The 19,002-nt window shown below is 40.7% G+C and overlaps 1 protein-coding gene across 1 annotated transcript in view; it reads right to left on the reverse strand.

Annotated features, from left to right (window-relative positions):
* Hs3st-A (Heparan sulfate 3-O sulfotransferase-A) overlaps window positions 1–19,002 on the reverse strand; it is a 99,844-nt gene that overhangs the window by 19,874 nt on the left and 60,968 nt on the right. Inside the window, exon 2 of the mRNA XM_067139557.2 lies at window positions 7,885–8,356. Within this exon, the coding sequence (XP_066995658.1) occupies window positions 7,885–8,356 (472 nt within the window). The remainder of the gene's footprint in view (window positions 1–7,884; window positions 8,357–19,002) is intronic.

Below are 19,002 nucleotides of genomic sequence, written 5' to 3' on the forward strand. Positions count from 1 at the left end.
TACTTTTATTTAGCGAATTTCACAGCATGTGTTTAAATTGCAATGAGTAATAGATTAAGCTATTCAAGCCTGTTGTTTAATTTCGATTTCACGCTTTATCGTAGGAAATAGTAATATTTCCAGATTCGAGTTCATTTCTGTAGCGAATTTCACTTAATGTGTTAGAATTTCTACTAGGATCAGATTTGAATATCTGGACATTGTGTTAAAGTCTCGATTTCGCCCGGCAGTATGAGTGATATGTAGATACCATAGCGTTGGCTCAACGATATATTTAGGATGCCGCGTGTGTTATAATTATCGTTAGACGTGAGTAAACACTGTAACGTTGACTCAACGGCAGCATTAGGACGCCGTCTGTACATAGCCAAGTCATAGGTAGGAATTTTTGCGAATCGACTTGAACGATGTTTGTGTCTGCAGTAGTGGATACAGATACACAAGATATTAGCAGATACTATTTAGGCCATGTTTCGGTATAATTTTAACTAGCTGGAAGGTGCTCCCCTAATAGCGTTGCGTAAGTAGCGACATAAATGTAAGGGTTGCCTCGTGGAAATCTGGCTAATGGAGACTGATCCCTACTACTACTTAGCCGCTTGCGTTCAAGTTCAATGAACTTTCGTTTCTATTTGTTTCTTTTTCTTTACTTTAAGATTTGTTGCTCGGATGTACGGTATGTTTTGATGGTGCCGTGTGTTGACATTTAGTTTCTTCTTGTAGGATGTACACTATGAATGCTGTTTCGATTCGTCAGCTATTATATTTTATTTTCATTTTACGTTATTCACATTGTTTATGGGAGACATTGATCTACCGATCACTTGTAGCTTCGTTTAAGGGGACAAGTGTAGATAGAAAGATCTGTAATTGTAGTTCTAGTTACGCAGAACTGGAAAGATTTCATGTTGTTTGTTTTATATTGTGGACTTGTATTTCAACGAATTTAACGACGTAACTGTTTCCTAACCTGAAAGTTGGTTTAGTAAGAAAACTTTCCGAGTGATTTAGCACTTTTACTTAACTTCAGTGTTTCGCGGTTCTTCTGAACGCATAATGAATTAAGTTACCCTGCACTTCACAGTTTTGTTCCTTCAGGACGATATAATGTAAGATCCCCTTGAGATCCCCTTGGGTCAAGTGTTGTTGATTCATTCTGAACTTCTGTTTGGGGTGATGCATGTTTCAGCATCGGGATTCCTCTGCAACTTAAGGGTGTCACGAGATGACAACACATGGTGGAATTTTATCTTTGGCTGTGATAATTGCTGTTAACTTATAATAAACACCATGCTTTCAAGTAAAATTTCGCAACCTATCCAAAGGAATTGATAGACAGTCTGGTTCGATTAAGGACCCAAGGATATTAAGGATATTCCAATATCCGAGGGGATAGTCGACTGGTGATAACCTTAATTAAATGCAAATCTGGAATTCTACTGGCTGAAGGTCAGATTTTCCACGGATCGTGTGGGTTAATTCTCAGTTATCGTTTGGATCAATGTTGCCCGATTTTCAGGTTTTTAATTCTATTTCTGGTTTTGCTGTCTACAAATATGACATTGCGGTTTCATTCTTTGGAAGACAATAATATAAATAATTTCAAGAGACTTTTACCACACACGTTATGCATTGTGACTGCATTATAACATGTTGTGACAAATTTATTATTTCTTTCTTGCCTATTATGGTAAAATTAATTATCGTGATTTCATTGAATAACATTTTAGTAAGTACAGTTTTGCTCCTCATTTGAAGTAGTTATGCTCTCCTCTGAACCTTATCGACTGGTCCATGAAGTGACAGAAAAAAACCCGAAACGACTCCAAGATCCGAGAATCGACATTGCTCTACCGAAGTAGCCGAGACAGACGACCAACGATGGAATGGTAAGTTCAAGGGTTCAATATATATATTATATTGTATCTTACTTGTACAGTAAGATGCATTACTTAAACATGAGTGACAAAAATACGAATTTAAATTAATGTCACAGAACAAGAGTTTAACCTTTTGGATATGGGTCACAGTGGGTTGTGTGACAAGGCCAAAGACAGAAAACAAGAAAAACACGTGCATAGAGCAGAACTTTCTTTCCGTATTTGACATAAATACCACATTTAAGCTTCAAATTATTGATGCTAGTAAAATAAATGTTAAATTATTTTCTGGGAAAAATAACTTTGAAACCATAAAATATGGAAGATATTTATAAAACGTTAAATTATGTAAATATGTGTGAGATTTCCGCAGATATGTAAAGATATGTACTGAAGCTGGAAGTACGGAAAAATATAGAAAATAAAATATGTCTGAAATCACTCCAAATATCGTAATTCGTAAAGATATGACAAACTTTTAACTACAGCTAATGAAAAAACAAATATGTATTTACGTAGAAATCCCAGCCCTAATTGTAACTAAAACACAAGATCAAATAATGCAACACATGCTTGTTCGTACGTGAACTTTATTCATTGTCGTAACGTCTCCTATCGGCCAGTGAAATGGGGCTCACGTACTACGAAACATCTGTATCTGCAGCTTTATGATAGAACAGGATAAGGGAGGTCGAATTACTGGGAGTCATAAACTGATTATACGAGATCGTTGAGGGCGTTAAACAGGCCTAATCGTACACTGTTACATACCAAAAGAGACGCCACAGGCCACACATGTTATCAGACTTCAAACATGAAGTACTTCTAGATGTCCCAAGCCCAATCCATTTCATGAGGCACCGGATATACAAATTGGAAGAAAAGTTCGTGAACACACGAAAAATGTTACGAAAATTACCACAATCGAACATGCTGGCATTTTTATTGACAGTAAAATAATGAGAAATTAGGTATTCATAATTCGAGTTCAGAGACGATGTTGCTTTCTGATGCTTAGACACTCCTAAATCCCGTGGGGTGATTATCTCCAGGTAAATTTTAAGTTAATATGGCACACGATTCTACATATGACAAGACAAACTCGAAACTGAAGTTATATTTCACCAGGAAAGTAGCTGTGCAACAAATTACTACCGAACGTATGATAAAACTCGAGAGAACTTATAAATAGATGAGGGGTGAATAAGAATATAATTTCAATTGTAGTACGATTGCCAGATATTCTTTGAGCATCTTCTTGCTTCGTGGAAAGAAATGAAGAACTTGACATAGAGAACTGTTACGGTTGTGAATACTGTATCCACCTATCTCATAGCCAACTTAGTATTTGCTACAGTATGTGGAAAATTTTAGTGATATATTGCACTTTCGGGTATGTGGCTAGACTGGATGGGGTTGTTCTATTGGATAGTTAAGATCATGTTTAAGTGCCCCTTCTGGACTTCTGGTTTATGAGGGATATGAACCAAAGGACCTCAAGTTCATGTGATACGAGCTGTGCCGCTTACCCCAAGAAGGAGCCCACAAATAGAGCGAATTGTTCTCCTATCCTTTTGTTTTGGACTACTGGCTGAGTCGTCTAGGAGAAGCTTGGAAATCCAACCCCCGTATTCCCACCCGGAAAGCAACAACTAAGGGTCTCTACTGTGCATTAACGATTTTTGACTACAATTAATTTTTTGCTAGTTGCTTTACGTCGCACCGACTCAGATAGGTCTTATGGCGACGATGGGACAGGGAAGGGCTAGGAGTGGGAAGGAAGCGGCCGTGGCCTTAATGAAGGTACAGCCATTTGCCTGGTGTGAAAATGGGAAACCACGGAAAACCATTTTCAGGGCTGCCGACAGTGGGGTTCGAACCTACTATCTCCCGAATACTGGATACTGGCCGCACTTAAGCGACTGCAGCTATCGAGCTCGGTGACTACAATTAAAGGAAGGAGAAGTGCGTAATGGTGTTTGCTGATATTACAGATGTCTCGTTGGAGATTTAATCCTTTTTCAAAATATGTATGGAAACATTTCTACCCGAGAACCTATCATTATTTAGATATAGAAAATATAGTCGTCTTTCCGCCTCAGCTGACAATGCTACTACCTGGTTTAGTGGTATCATGAATTAAGTCGAGATAATTTATTTTTAGAGGTGCTCATGATGGAGTTTCTAATCACACGGAGGGATAACCTTGTCCCTAGGGTTTTGTGTTGAAGGAATTTTCTTTATACAAGAGTCCTCGTCTCTTGTTCAAATTGAAAATAATAAGATGAAGGCGAGAAATAGGACCCAAGACACCTATCTCTCTCATCGCCCTCGCAAAGCTTCTTACAACAAGAGAACATAAGGAGCTTGCGCATCTTAGTTGCCTCAAGATTAAATGTAAGATGCGTGGGAAAAGAGATCGTCGCTCTAAAGTCGTAACTTTTACAACTTCCCGCCAGTGAATGTTTTATCATGCCAAGCTATTCAATGGGAGACTGACATTGTTCTTCATGTATCTAGTAGCACTGTGGCAGTGGTAAGAAAACGGCTTGACAGGCGTCAGATTAACTAGCTGTGATCTGCCAAGTCGGAAAAATTGCGCTTTGAATATACAGCAGGGACGCTCCAAGACATGTATTGAATGTTTAAGAGAGCGAATGCCAGCTTGGAGATGTGATATTAAAGAAAACCAGGTGATACAAATATCACCTTTATATTCTCTTGATTTACGTCGCACCGACATAGATAGGTTTTATGGCGATCCGATGGGACTGGAAAGGGCTAGGATTTGGAAGGCAGCGACCGTGGCCTTAATTAAGGTACATCCCCAGTATTTGCCTGGTGTGAAAATGGGAAACCACGGGAAACCATCTTCAAGGCTGCCGACAGTGTGGTTCGAACCCACTATCTCACATATGCAAGCTCACAGCTGCACGCCCGTAACCGCACGGCCAACTCGCCCGGTATGAAAGTAGTTAGTGGGATGTATAACTATTATAGAAAAAACAAAATTTGAAACGCTAGTGGTATACAGTTCATCAGCGTTAGTGGCATTTTGTACATGTCTGTCGTAGATTTAGCGAACACGTGATCATGGGAAGGCAGTCTTTCTGATTATATTAAGCATGTTTGCCAAATTAATAACTGGTTCAATAGAAGGCAGTTCGGGTTTAGGAAAGGTTATTCCACTGAAGCTCAACTTTTAGGATTCCAGCAAGGAGGTGAAATGTACTGTATCGCGGTCGACCTGTCTAAAGCATTTGATAGGGTGGATCATGGGAGACTACTGGCAGAAATGTGTGCAACTGGACTAGACAAAAGAGTGACTGAATGGATTGCTATATTTCTAAAAAATAGATCTCAGAGAATTAGAGTAGGCTAAGCTTTATCTGACCCTGTAATAATTAAGAGGGGAATTCCTCAAGGCAGTATTATTGGACCTTTATATTTTCTCATATATATAAATGATATGATTAAAGAAGTGGAATCCGAGATAAGGCTCTTTGAAGGTGATGTTATTCTGTATAGAGTAATAAATAAGTTACAAGATTGTGAGCAACTGCAAAACGAACTCGATAATAAATTTGAGATGGATAAACGGGGTTAAACGTCACGTTCTTAGTTTCACAAATAGGAAAAGTCCTCTCAGTTTTAATTACTGCGCTGGTGGGGTTAAAGTTCCTATTGGGGATCATTGTAAGTATCTAGGTGTTAATATAAGGAAAGATCTTAATTGGAGTAATCACATAAATATGATTGTAAATAAAGGGTACAGATCTCTGCACATGGTTATGAGGGTGTTTAGGGGTTGTAGTAAGGATGTAAAGGAGAGGGCATATAAGTCTCTGGTAAGACCCCAACTAGAGTATAGTTCCAGTGTATGGGATCCTCACCAGGATTACGTGATTCAAGGACTGAAAAATTCCAAAGAAAAGCAGCTCGATTTGTTCTCGGTGATTTCCGACAAAAGAGTAGCGTTACGAAAATGTTAAAATGTTTGGGCTGGGAAGACTTGGGAGAAAGAAGACGAGCTGCTCGACTAAGTGGTATGTTCCGAGCTGTCAGCGGAGAGACGGCGTGGAATGACATTAGTAGACGAATACGTTTGAGTGGTGTCTTTAAAAGTAGGAAAGTTCACAATATGAAGATAAAGTTGGAATTCGAGAGGACAAATAGTGGAAAATATTCATTTTATAGGAAGGGGAGTTAGGGATTGGAATAACTTACCAAGGGAGATGTTCAATAAATTTCCAATTTTTTTGAAATCATTTAAGAAAAGGCTAGAAAAACAACAGATAGGAAAGCTGTCACCTGGGGGACTGCCCCAAATGCAGATCAGTATTGATTAATTTATAATTATGTTTTCCGAGTTAACAGTATTATAGCCATGTTTACTTTCTCCCTCTCAGATTGGTCTGAGGTGATGTACCAGCGTACTACGCATTGTGCATTTCAATGTCTGGGAGAAATATTTTAATGTAATGTGATAGAATCGGACTAAATACTAAAAATGGATATTTTGTTCACAGTGAAGTCATTTGATTCGGTTTTATTTTCACTGAAATAAGTAATCTGAACTTTCGCCACTGCTAGCTTGTTTCTGTCCGACTTAAATTGATTACTTCTTGGTATCATTTACAGCCAAAATTTTTATTTTTCATGATTAACCAGTCGTTTTTCCCCGCAAATAACAATATTTTTCTGTGGTGTCCAACACTCACGAAGATCGTCATTTGCAACCATATGTTAAGTAGCCACAAACACGTGTTCAGCTTTTACAGACTCGATTGCAAGATTCTCCTCCAAACTTGTTTTCAGCACATTACAATCACTGGATTTACTCTTAGATGGTTTCAATTTCTTATCTGCTGGAGCGGAAGAGAAGAACTGAATGATTTTTGAATTCATTGCGTTCAGTAAAGACCATACGAAACAAATCAATTCACTCATAGAAGTTTACTGGTTCGCGCACTGGAGGGTACCGGCAGAAAAATAGTACTGGTAAATACTCCTTGGGTAATAATAATAATAATAATAATAATAATAATAATAATAATAATAATAATAAATTTTGCAAATATTTACTTTAAACTTTAAAAACATTGCTGTTTATTTCGGTAGTGAGTCTACTTCTTCCTGGATTTTTTCCCCAGTTTTTGGGGTTGGCACCTGGTGTGGATTTCGTCCATTTTTACGGCAGAATGTCCTTCCTGACGCCAACCCTATGTGGTGCGATGTATTCACTATTGCGTGTTTTGTTTTGTGTTAGATGGTCAACCAATGAGGTGGACTGTTTCGGTAGTACGAGAAGGGAAGTAAATGTAACAGTGAACAACTTTCGTGTATAATCACCTGTTTACTCAGTCATTCGGAGGAGAGTGAATGTAAGTATGAATTCTCACTGTCATCGACTTCAAGGCTTGAGCTGTAAGTAGCACATGCTGTTTCCTAGTCTGTCTCTCTCTGTGTACTGTGCGTAAGCTCCTTGAGTTCCATTTCCCTGGTGGATATTAATTAATTTAATTTCCGTTGAATTTTTTAAATCTTATATATACCGACTAGGGAACGTATCAAAACACTGGATTCTATGTTATTTCTGAACTTACGTCCCATTGGATGTAGCCACTATCAGCATAGATGAATATGAAATTAGTCACGCCAAGTAAAGTGTCCTAGCTGAAGATCACTACTAAAGGTTTACCACCTTTAAAGCAAAACCTGGGATGATGATAATATAATTTCCGATTATTCTAGGAAATTAGTCAATAATTATACTAGAAAAACTTCAGTTCGAGTTTCTGTACGTTCGAAAATGTTTTGAAGTATTCTCTCAGCAACGCTTGATTGTGATTTGTGCCAATAACCTCATATTTGTATATGTAAGCGATAACATATCAAATTAGTAAGTTTTTTAACCTCGTTCCTTCGAGGTAACACTGTCCAGTTCCACCCGTCTCTCATTCACGTTCTTACTTCTGTCGTCTCGAAGACGGTGGTTACTTACCTCAGGAGTGACGAAATAGCTGGGACTCTTCTCGATGGTGATTTGGCCGCGGAAGGAATGCGGCATCTTACGGCGGTACCATTCAAGGCCTCGGCGATAGTTATCGTCTCTGTCGAAGAAATGAACCTCGCCAGCAGCCTTCTGCACGCGAGGGTGTAAGGCCAGCATCTCGAGGAGCGCACGCGTGCCACACTTGCGCACGCCGATGATGATAGCCTGCGGGAGGCGACGACTGGTGCGAGGGAAGTGCACTCTTCTCGGAGCGAAGAGCACATCGGGGGCAGCTCGCAGCTCAGGTCCCGTCGCTGTCTCCAAGCTGTACATCACTGCGCTATCGTACAGCACGTGGAACGTGAGGAACAGCGACAGTAGCATGACGGAGAGCAGCGCCGCAGCCAACTTGGGCCGCGTCAGGGAACAGTCCGCAGCGTCGGCGTCAGCCGGCCGCATGGTCCAGTCGCGGGGAAACCATCTGGAAACAATTCACAATAAACTCTTATTCTGAGATCTGTAACACAGCTGCTTGCCTGATAACGAGGGAAAAAATGCAAAATAATTTACATTGATTACAATCAACAGTGATTTGAAGTTCTTGGTATAGACATAGATGAAATCATGAAGATTTGGGCGAAATTAAATCAAATTTGAAAAAAGGAAGGAATATCGTAAAAGGAGGTGCAAATCACCCTGGTTGATCAGACTTGCCCTATGGTTACTAAAGTTAGAACAAGTGAAAGGAACCAACGCACATGGCTCAGGGCCGTTTTCCCCAACTGAGTTTAAAGTAGGTTTATTTTAATCTGGTTTAAGTCTGAGTTTAAACTAACATTCATTTTCCCCATATTGGTTTAAACTTTGTCATCATCATCATCATCATCATCTGTTTACCCTCCAGGTTCGGCTTTTCCCTCGGACTCAGCGAGGGATCCCACCTCTACCGCCTCAAGGGCAGTGTCCTGGAGCTTCAGACTCTTGGTCGGGGATACAACTGGTGAGTATGACCAGTACCTCGCCCAGGCGGCCTCACCTGCTATAGTGAACAGGGGCCTAGTAGGGGGATGGGAAGATTGGAAGGGATAGGCAAGGATGAGGGAAGGAAGCGGCCGTGGCCTTAAGATAGGTACCATCCCGGCATTTGCCTGGAGGTGAAGTGGGAAACCACGGAAAACCACTTCGAGGATGGCTGAGGTGGGAATCGAACCCGCCTCTACTCAGTTGACCTCCCGAGGCTGAGTGGACCCCGTTCCAGCCCTCGTACCACTTTTCAAATTTCGTGGCAGAGCCGGGAATCGAACCCGGACCTCCGGGGGTGGCAGCTAATCACGCTAACCACTACACCACAGAGGCGGCTTAAACTTTGTATCAAGTTTAAACCTGGCTCAGAGTTAAACCTTCTATATTGTTGGTTTAAACTGCTGTTTATATTCAACCTTCTTGACATTTTATTAACGTATCTGTGATTTTCCTAATAGAAGGGTTAGTTTTGACTACCAGTACTGCAGCACTTTAATGAAAAACGTACTAAAATTATAACCTAGTATTAGCATTAGAAAAATGGGAGAATTTATTGAAGTCTTTGGTTAAATAGGAAATAATTTTGATGTGCAAGAGAGGTTAAGAAGCCGCGTTCCAACAAAAGTTTACAATCTTGGAAAATCGGATGTAACGCAGTTCTTTGATGGATTTATAATTCATAAGCGAACAGCAAGGATTGTCTAGTATCGAAGAAGGATTCATTTAAAACGTCAACTGCACGAAATAATGCTATTTCGCTAGAAGCAATGATTCTGGTTGCTTTAAGATATGATGCGCAGGCATTTTTTTCATTAACAACGGGGACCACAGACCTTAAATTACAGTCTCCTTATAATATTATATACTGTAAAATACTGTTCGTGGTATGAATACTGTAATGTGAAGCATAAAAATATTCCTACATAAGTCGTGTAATACGTCCGCTTTTCATGCGGTACGTGGTGGCTGTGGTCGCTAAAGCGTGAAGTCAGCATCGTCCGAATCCGTGACAAGACGGTTCGAATCTAATTTGTCGAAAATATTTTTACCATCAGAATGTTGACCGGCACGGTAGGAGAGGCGGTGGTATACAATTTCTAATCGCTAGATTATATATTTATAGGATCAGAAAAACAATAAAGTATTTCATGCTTGCTAGTAAACTTGTAATAGAATAGATTATAGTTAAGAATGTTTCATCGTATCTATTGCCAGCATACCAGCAATAGAAATATTAATGCTATAGGGAGAAGAGTATTATGCATACAGTACGACATATCGCGAACTTGGTTATGTTATAAACGAATATGGAATCAAGTAATACATCTCCAAATAATACATCCTCAGTGGTCTGTCTGCTGGATCCAAGGTTTGTGAGATTGATCCCGGCCGAGGGCGATGGATTTTGATAGGAGATAGATCCCGAGCATGCTTGGAATTTGTTTACTTGAAATTCACATAAATGTTGATTTTCTGAGGAAAGGAATACCGTAGGCCTATTGCTGAAAGACCAGGATTTTAATATTTCAACGTTCCCGTGTGTTCCGTAAGACAATAGACATCAAAAGACACGTATTAGGCCCACGGTACTTGTTTGTGGTAAAGCATGACAGAGAAACATAAGAAATAAAAGTGCGTTCCAATAAATTGTAGACAGCAATAGGTAGAATTATATGACACAACACTTCGCACAAATGTAAACAATTTATTTATCAGTAAAGCTAATATCCCGCCGAATTTGTTCTTTATTCACTACGTACGATAGCATTAACTCGCCACAAACAGCTGATATTATTACAAAAATGTCGGTCATTGAATTACTTGGCTCTGATTGGCCAATTCCAATCGACCATGCCTTCGACTATTCCTTCAGTGCAGCCAACGTTAGCGCCAACGACAGCTCGCCCGTTTAAACTAAACGAGTGTCAGAAATTGGTGGAGAAAATGGACGCAACTTTAAACTAGGTACTAAAGTTAAACGGGTTTAATTTATACCAGGTTTAACTCGATTTGGAGAAAATGGCCCTCAATCTCACAGATTAGTCCACGTCGACAATGTGACTATTGACTTTCTTTTTCTAGAAACTAACATATAATATGAACTCCGCCCTCAACAGTTACTGATGTTCCTACCAGTGCTAGTCCCAAGCATCGTTGGTAATGTTGGCTTTAGGGGAGAATCGACATCGAGTTGGTGTAACTGCCAGTAAACGCTATCTCCAATGGGAGATTAAGGGAGAAAGAATGAAATGGCGTATGGCTTTTAGTGCTGGAAGTGTCAGAGGACAAGTTTGGCTTGCCAGCTGCAGGTTTTTTGAATTGACACCTGTAGGCAACCTGCGCGTCGTGATGAAGATGAAATGATGATGAAGACGACACATACACCCAGCTCCCGTGCCAGCGAAATTAACCAATGATGGTTAAAATTGCCTACCCTGCCGGGAATCGAACTCGGGACCCGTGTGACCAAAGGCCATCAGGCTAACCATTTAGCCATGGAGCCGGACAGCGATAGGATTTATATGCATCATTAAGTCTAAAATGGTTTGAGGTGACTACGATTTCGTAACTGTTTTTATTTCCTGTAATGTATTAAATTAGCCTTCATTCGAGTCACCTCAGTAGCTTGGGGTTAGCCCCTGTATCACTGGGCCGAGAGCCCCGTTAGGATTTTATCCTTCATTATCTAGGAGTGCAAGTGTACGCCTCCATTCATTTTGTGGTCGGGCCATTAATTTAACCTGTTATTCTTTTTCCACGAAGGCCCAGTAGGTTGGGTACTAGATGCCCGTGTGCCCTAACTTCTGTTAATTGTTAATTGCGCCTAGAGAGGCCAGAGATTGTGAGTTGCCTTTAGCGGGCTGTTAAAACTTGGTTAATGTCGGAGAGCATGTAAGATCTTTTCTGAAATTCCTGTAATACTGGAAGGCCGTAAATTGTTACTGTTGGAGCCAAGTGCTCGTGAACACTGTGTATTGGGAGACATCTCTCCTTATCTGAAACTTGTAAATTTGGAGCCTGAAGCTCGATACTTGTAAATCTGGGGCTTGAAGCCAAAATTGTTAAATTCCCTTTTCTAGGGTTCTCTATTTTACTCTCCAAAGTTGTCATTGTTATTTCACTAAGGGCCATTTTCTCCAAATCGAGTTAAACCTGGTATAAATTAAACCCGTTTAACTTTAGTACCTAGTTTAAAGTTGCGTCCAGTTTCTCCACCAATTTCTGACACTCGTTTAGTTTAAACGGGCGAGCTGTCGTTGGCGCTAACGTTGGCTGCACTGAAGGAATAGTCGAAGGCATGGTCGATTGGAATTGGCCAATCAGAGCCAAGTAATTCAATGACCGACATTTTTGTAATAATATCAGCTGTTTGTGGCGAATTAATGCTATCGTACGTAGTGAATAAAGAACAAATTCGGCGGGATATTAGCTTTACTGATAAATAAATTGTTTACATTTGTGCGAAGTGTTGTGTCATATAATTCTACCTATTGCTGTCTACAATTTATTGGAACGCACTTTTATTTCTTATTTTTCTCTGTCATGCTTTACCATAAACAAGTACCGTGGGCCTAATACGTGTCTTTTGATGTCTGTATTGTCTTACGGAACACACGGGAACGTTGAAATATTAAAATCCTGGTCTTTCAGCAATAGGCCTACGGTATTCCTTTCCTCAGAAAATCAACATTTATGTGAATTTCAAGTAAACAAATTCCAAGCATGCTCGGGATCTATCTCCTATCAAAATCCATCGCCCTCGGCCGGGATCAATCTCACAAACCTTGGCTCCAGCAGACAGACCACTGAGGATGTATTATTTGGAGATGTATTACTTGATTCCATATTCGTTTATAACATAACCAAGTTCGCGATATGTCGTACTGTATGCATAATACTCTTCTCCCTATAGCATTAATATTTCTATTGCTGGTATGCTGGCAATAGTTACGACGAAACATTCTTAACTATAATCTATTCTATTACAAGTTTACTAGCAAGCATGAAATACTTTATTGTTTTTCTGATCCTATAAATATATAATCTAGCGATTAGAAATTGTATACCACCGCCTCTCCTACCGTGCCGGTCGACATTCTGATGGTAAAAATATTTTCGACAAATTAGATTCGAACCGCCTTGTCACGGATTCGGACGATGCTGACTTCACGCTTTAGCGACCACAGCCACCGGGTACCCCATAGCCACCGGGTACCCCATGAAGAGCGGACGTATTACACGACTTATGTAGGAATATTTTTATGCTTCACATTACAGTATTCATACCACGAACAGTATTTTACAGTATATAATATTATAAGGAGACTGCAATTTAAGGTCTCTCGTCCCCGTTGTTAATGAAAAAAATGTCTGCTGCATCATATCTTAAAGCAACCAGAATCATTGCTTCTAGCGAAATAGCATTATTTCGTGCAGTTGACGTTTTAAATGAATCCTTCTTCGATACTAGACAATCCTTGCTATTCGCTTATGAATTATAAATCCGCCGCCTCTGTGGTGTAGTGGTTAGCGTGATTAGCTGCCACCCCCGGAGGTCCGGGTTCGATTCCCGGCTCTGCCACGAAATTTGAAAAGTGGTACGAGGGCTGGAACGGGGTCCACTCAGCCTCGGGAGGTCAACTGAGTAGAGGCGGGTTCGATTCCCACCTCAGCCATCCTCGAAGTGGTTTTCCGTGGTTTCCCACTTCACCTCCAGGTAAATGCCGGGATGGTACCTATCTTAAGGCCACGGCCGCTTCCTTCCCTCATCCTTGCCTATCCCTTCCAATCTTCCCATCCCCCTACTAGGCCCCTGTTCACTATAGCAGGTGAGGCCGCCTGGGCGAGGTACTGGTCATACTCCCCAGTTGTATCCCCGACCAAGAGTCTGAAGCTCCAGGATACTGCCCTTGAGGCGGTAGAGGTGGGATCCCTCGCTGAGTCCGAGGGAAAAGCCGAACCTGGAGGGTAAACCGATGATGATGATGATGATTATTATAAATCCATCAAAGAACTCCGTTACATCCGATTTTCCAAGACTGTAAACTTTTGTTGGAACGCGGCTTCTTAACCTCTCTTGCACATCAAAATTATTTCCTATTTAACCAAAGACTTCAATAAATTCTCCCATTTTTCTAATGCTAATACTAGGTTATAATTTTAGTACGTTTTTCATTAAAGTGCTGCAGTACTGGTAGTACTAACCCTTCTATTAGGAAAATCACAGATACGTTAATAAAATGTCAAGAAAGTTGAATATAAAGAGCAGTTTAAACCAACAATAGAGCCAGGTTTAAACTTGATACAAAGTTTAAACCAATATGGGGAAAATGAATGTTAGTTTAAACTCAGACTTAAACCAGATTAAAATAAACCTAGTTTAAACTCATTTGGGGAAAACGGCCCTAAGTGAAAGATTGTTAAGTTTTTTTGAAAAGAAATGTAATCTTTTAAAGTTTTAATTCAATTTTTGATATCGTAGTTAGACCCATTCAACACCAGCACCTTCTTTCACCTCTTTCTGATCCACGAATAACCCCGGAACAGCAATAATAATAATAGTAATAATAATAATAATAATAATAATAATAATAATAATAATAATAATAATAATAATACCGAGTGAGTTGACTGCGCGGTTAGGTCATGCAGTTATGAGCTTGCATTCGGGAGATGATGGGTTCGAATCCCCCGTCGGTAGCCCTGAATATGGTTTAACGTGGTTTCTCATTTTCACATCAGGCAAATGCTGAGTCTGTACCCTAATTAAGGTCACGGTCGCTACCTTCCCGCCCTTCCGTCGCCGAAAACCTATGATTTGTTAGTGCAACGTTTAACCAACAACAATAATAATAATAATAATAATAATAATAATAATAATAATAATAATAATAATCACTAACATCGTCACTTAAACCTATCTTTATCATTATTTCTTCCATGAGACACATGCTACCGTCACTAAGACCAGTTACAGTAATCAACTATCACTGTAATGATGGTATTAAAGTCACTCGAACGTTCCGTAGCATGCAGCAGACGGAGGAAAATGCACAGCGTTAGCACGCTATACCTTAGCATGCTAGTTCCTTTCTTTTCGTTTACGGGCAAAAAGAAAGAAAAAAAGACTGGGTGTATTAGGAACACATGCAATACTCGAATGTTAAACGAAAATGCCTTATCAGGTTCCTGAAATAACTAGACGAAGTAGGGTCAGGTTTATAAGTATTTCCAGACTCTTGAGCAAGGTTACCTCATCTCTAACCATTGGAAAAATGAAACATTTACTCTGAAGATGGAATGAATAAAGAATATTGAGGGCTTGATAGCTGAGTGACACCATCACTGGCTCCTCACTAAGGTGGTCGCTGTTCAGATACCGGATAACACATCTGGGATATTTGCAATGAAAAACCACATTTCTATGGTTTGAATTCCACCTAAAGCGGTCATGATATGTTAAGGAAATAAACCTACACACTTGCTTTTCCTTTTTTTTTCTGCGTCGCACCGACACAGATAGGTCTTTCGGCGACGATGGGATAGGAAAGGGCTAGGACTGGGAAGGAAACGACCGTGGCTTTAATTACGGCACAGGCCCGGCATTTGCCTAGTGTGACAATGGGAAATCATGGAAAACTATCTTGAGGGCTGCCGACAGTGGGGTTCGAACCCACTAACTCCCGAATGCAAGGTGATAGCTATGTGGCCAAAACCACGTAGCCACTTGTTAGGTTTACATACTTTTGCTGGAAAAAGCATAGGATGCTTCTACAACGACTAACATGCACCATCTGTGTAAAAATAATATTTCAAGAACATTTACAAAAGGTATGCCTTGTTTTTTACAAGTTGCTTTAGGTCCTACCGACACAGATAGGTCTAATGGCATCAATGGAACAGGAAAGGGCTAGGAGTGGGAAGGAAGCGATGGTTAGATGTTAGATGGTTAGATGGTTAGATATTACTCCTACTGCTTGGTGAGTCAACACGTGATACCGATAACTGGTGGAATAAATATTTTGTTCATATGAAATGCTGTTCAAAAGTAGAAAAGAAATGTAATAGTCTGCGTTTGATTAGCAAATGGCAGTGATTGCTGCCGAAATAAAGTTTACGCTCATATGAAGTTCCGTTAAGGAAAAAAAAAATATACCTATATTCCTCTACTTCTGATTGACAGAATGATCTCAGCAGAAGATACGTTTCACTAATATGAAGTCCGATTCGTTGGCTGAACGGTCAGTGTACTGGCCTTCGATTCAGAGGGTCCCGGGTTCGATTCCCGGCCGGGTCCGGGGATTTTAACCTTAATTAGTTAGTTCCAATGCCACGGGGGATGGGTGTAGACTATGTGTTGTCTTCATCATCATTTCATCCTCATCACGACGCGCAGGTCGCCTACGGGACCCGTCCTGGGATATCCCGGCACTAAAAGCCATACGACATTTCATACTCATATAAAGTTTTGTTAGAAGAAAGTAGAAGAGTGATTTTTCTCCAAGCTGATGATGCATTTCTCACCACTGATATGTGCTCACGGAGGAAAAGAGGAAGAGAGAGGATGAGAAGTTCTTGTTGAATGACCAGAAATCCCTATACTGCAGAGAGGTAAGATTTTCTCTGTCGGCGATGGTACCACTAAACTTCTTTTCTAGCGCAACACAGATATGTCCCAGAGGTATTGAAAAGATCGCATTGACTTGTTAAATGTGTGATCTTTTTATTTACATGTTGCTTTACGTCGCACCGACACGGATAGGTCTAATGGTGATGGGACAGGAAAGGCCTAGGAGTGGGAAAGAAGCGGTTGTAACCTTAATTAACATACAGCCCCAGCATTTGCCTAGTGTAAAAATGGGAAATCATGGAAAACCACCGTCAGGGCTGCCGACAGTGGGGTTCAAACCTAATATCTCCCGAATGCAAGCTCACAGTTGCGCGCCCCTAACGGCACGGCCAACTCGCTCGGTAGTCTCAAGTTTACTCTCGACCTTGTTCTGGCTCCTTTTCTTATTGAGGCAATAGAAATAAAAAAGAAGGTATATAAAACTCTACACAGCAAATAGGGTCTTCTTGTAAATTCCAGGTTGAAATAAACATGTAAGTTTCCCCTCATGATCAGGTTTATAGTTAACAAGAACTTATTATGTCTGCCTCTGTGGTCTAGTGGTTCGTGTGATTAGCTACCGTTCGCGGAGGCTCGGATTCGATTCCCAGCTCTGCCACGAAATTTGTTAAGTGGTAGGAGGGCTGGAACGGGGTCCACTTAGCCTCGGGAGGTCAACTGGGTAGAGTGGGGTTTGATTCCCACCTCAACCATCCTCCAACTGGTTTCCAGTGGTTTCCCACTTATCCTCCAGGCAATTGCCGGGATTGTACGTAACTTAAGGCAACGACCGCTTCCTTCCCTCCTCCTTGTTTATCCCTTCAGATCTTCCCACCCCCCGCAAGACCCCTGTTCACCCACGACCCAAATGTCTCATGCTCCATGACACTGCCCTTGAGGCGGTAGAGGTGTGATCCCTCCCTAACTACGAGGGAAAAACCAACTCTGGAGGGTAAACGGATTAAGAAAGGAAAAAGAACACCATCTTATTATTTAAGTTTTAATTAAATTTACTCTTCTACCTCCAGAAAGACCTATCTGTGGCAACGTGCAAAAATAAATAAAATATCTTGAGATATGTATGCTTCTGTCTTAAGACAGATGAAACACGATACGTTTTGAATGATCTCGTATTATTGACCTCCGATAATTCCTATCTGACGTTGCCTTCACATATTTTAAGAGAATATAAACTGTCCCCTTGAAACAGATCAACCAAATACTAGGTACAACTGTGTTAATGATAAGTGTTGACTGTACAGTGCAATTGAGTAGATATTCTAAATTTGTTGCCACGTTGGTCGTGGCCTGTTCATTATAACGGTTACTCGTATCGTAAATCAGGGAATCGAAAGACTTTGTTGTTACGTGTATGTATTTACGCCAAAAGAAAAGTTATTGCAAGGGAAAGTGTGCGGTCGAATAATGGAGAAGTGTTATATGTGTCTGAAAATCTATGTGGACCACCTGATGATGCGGCTCTAGAAGTGAAAGAGCAAATGGAGAAGGCGAAGAAGTGGGCCCGAGAAGAAACTACCCAGTTATCTGAGATAAAAAGAGATGAAATAAAGTTTTTTTTTGTCACAGTAATACCCTACCTAGCAACTTCGAAGAAGGTCTTGCGGCACCAGCGGATTAATGCGCGAGGAAGACACGTATATACTAACAGAAAGGGGCTTCCCAGTGCAATATCAGGGAATAATTTAGACGCCTCTTGGCCAGGATCTGTTCACGATGCAAGAATATGGAGGAATTCCACTGCATGTGCAATAATGACTGGCAATCGAGCAAAAGCACTTATTCTGGATGATGAAGGATATGGGGTAGCACCATGGCTCATGGCACCTTTTTAGAATGCTAACAGTCCGGAACAGAGAGCGTTTAATAAATGCATTATAAAGGAACATGTTATAATAGAAAGGTGCTTCGGGCAGCTGAAACAACATTTCCCAATCCTTCTGAATAACAAAAGACTACCCGTAGAAAAAGTGCCTTCGGTTGTCATCTGCTGTATTATACCACATAACGTGGCTAAACATCTTCCAGATGAGGATTTTCAAGTACCTGCTGACGAAGTGCAGAGCGAGGAGGAGGGAGAAGCAGCCGCAGATGTGGTGGTCCGGGACACACTTGTGCGGAGAGGGTACAGGAAAAGAAAAAAATGCCATTGCACGAGTAATTCATGGTTTGTAGGTGAGTGCAAATTTTATTTTTATTGATATAATAATAATGATAAAGATGATGCCGATTATAGCCATTAGCGATAGGATGAAATGAAATGGCGTATGGCTTTTAGTGCCGGGAGTGTCCGAGGATATGTTCGGCTCACCAGGTGCAGGTCTTTCGATTTGACTCCCGTAGGCGACCTGCGCGTCGTGATGAGGATGAAATGATGATGAAGACAACACATACACCCAGCTCCCGTGCCAGCGAAATTAACCAATGATGGTTAAAATTACCTACCCTGGCGGGAATCGAACTCGGGACCCGTGTGA

Source organism: Anabrus simplex, chromosome 2 (assembly GCF_040414725.1).
Source record: "Anabrus simplex isolate iqAnaSimp1 chromosome 2, ASM4041472v1, whole genome shotgun sequence".
NCBI lineage: Eukaryota > Metazoa > Arthropoda > Insecta > Orthoptera > Tettigoniidae > Anabrus > Anabrus simplex.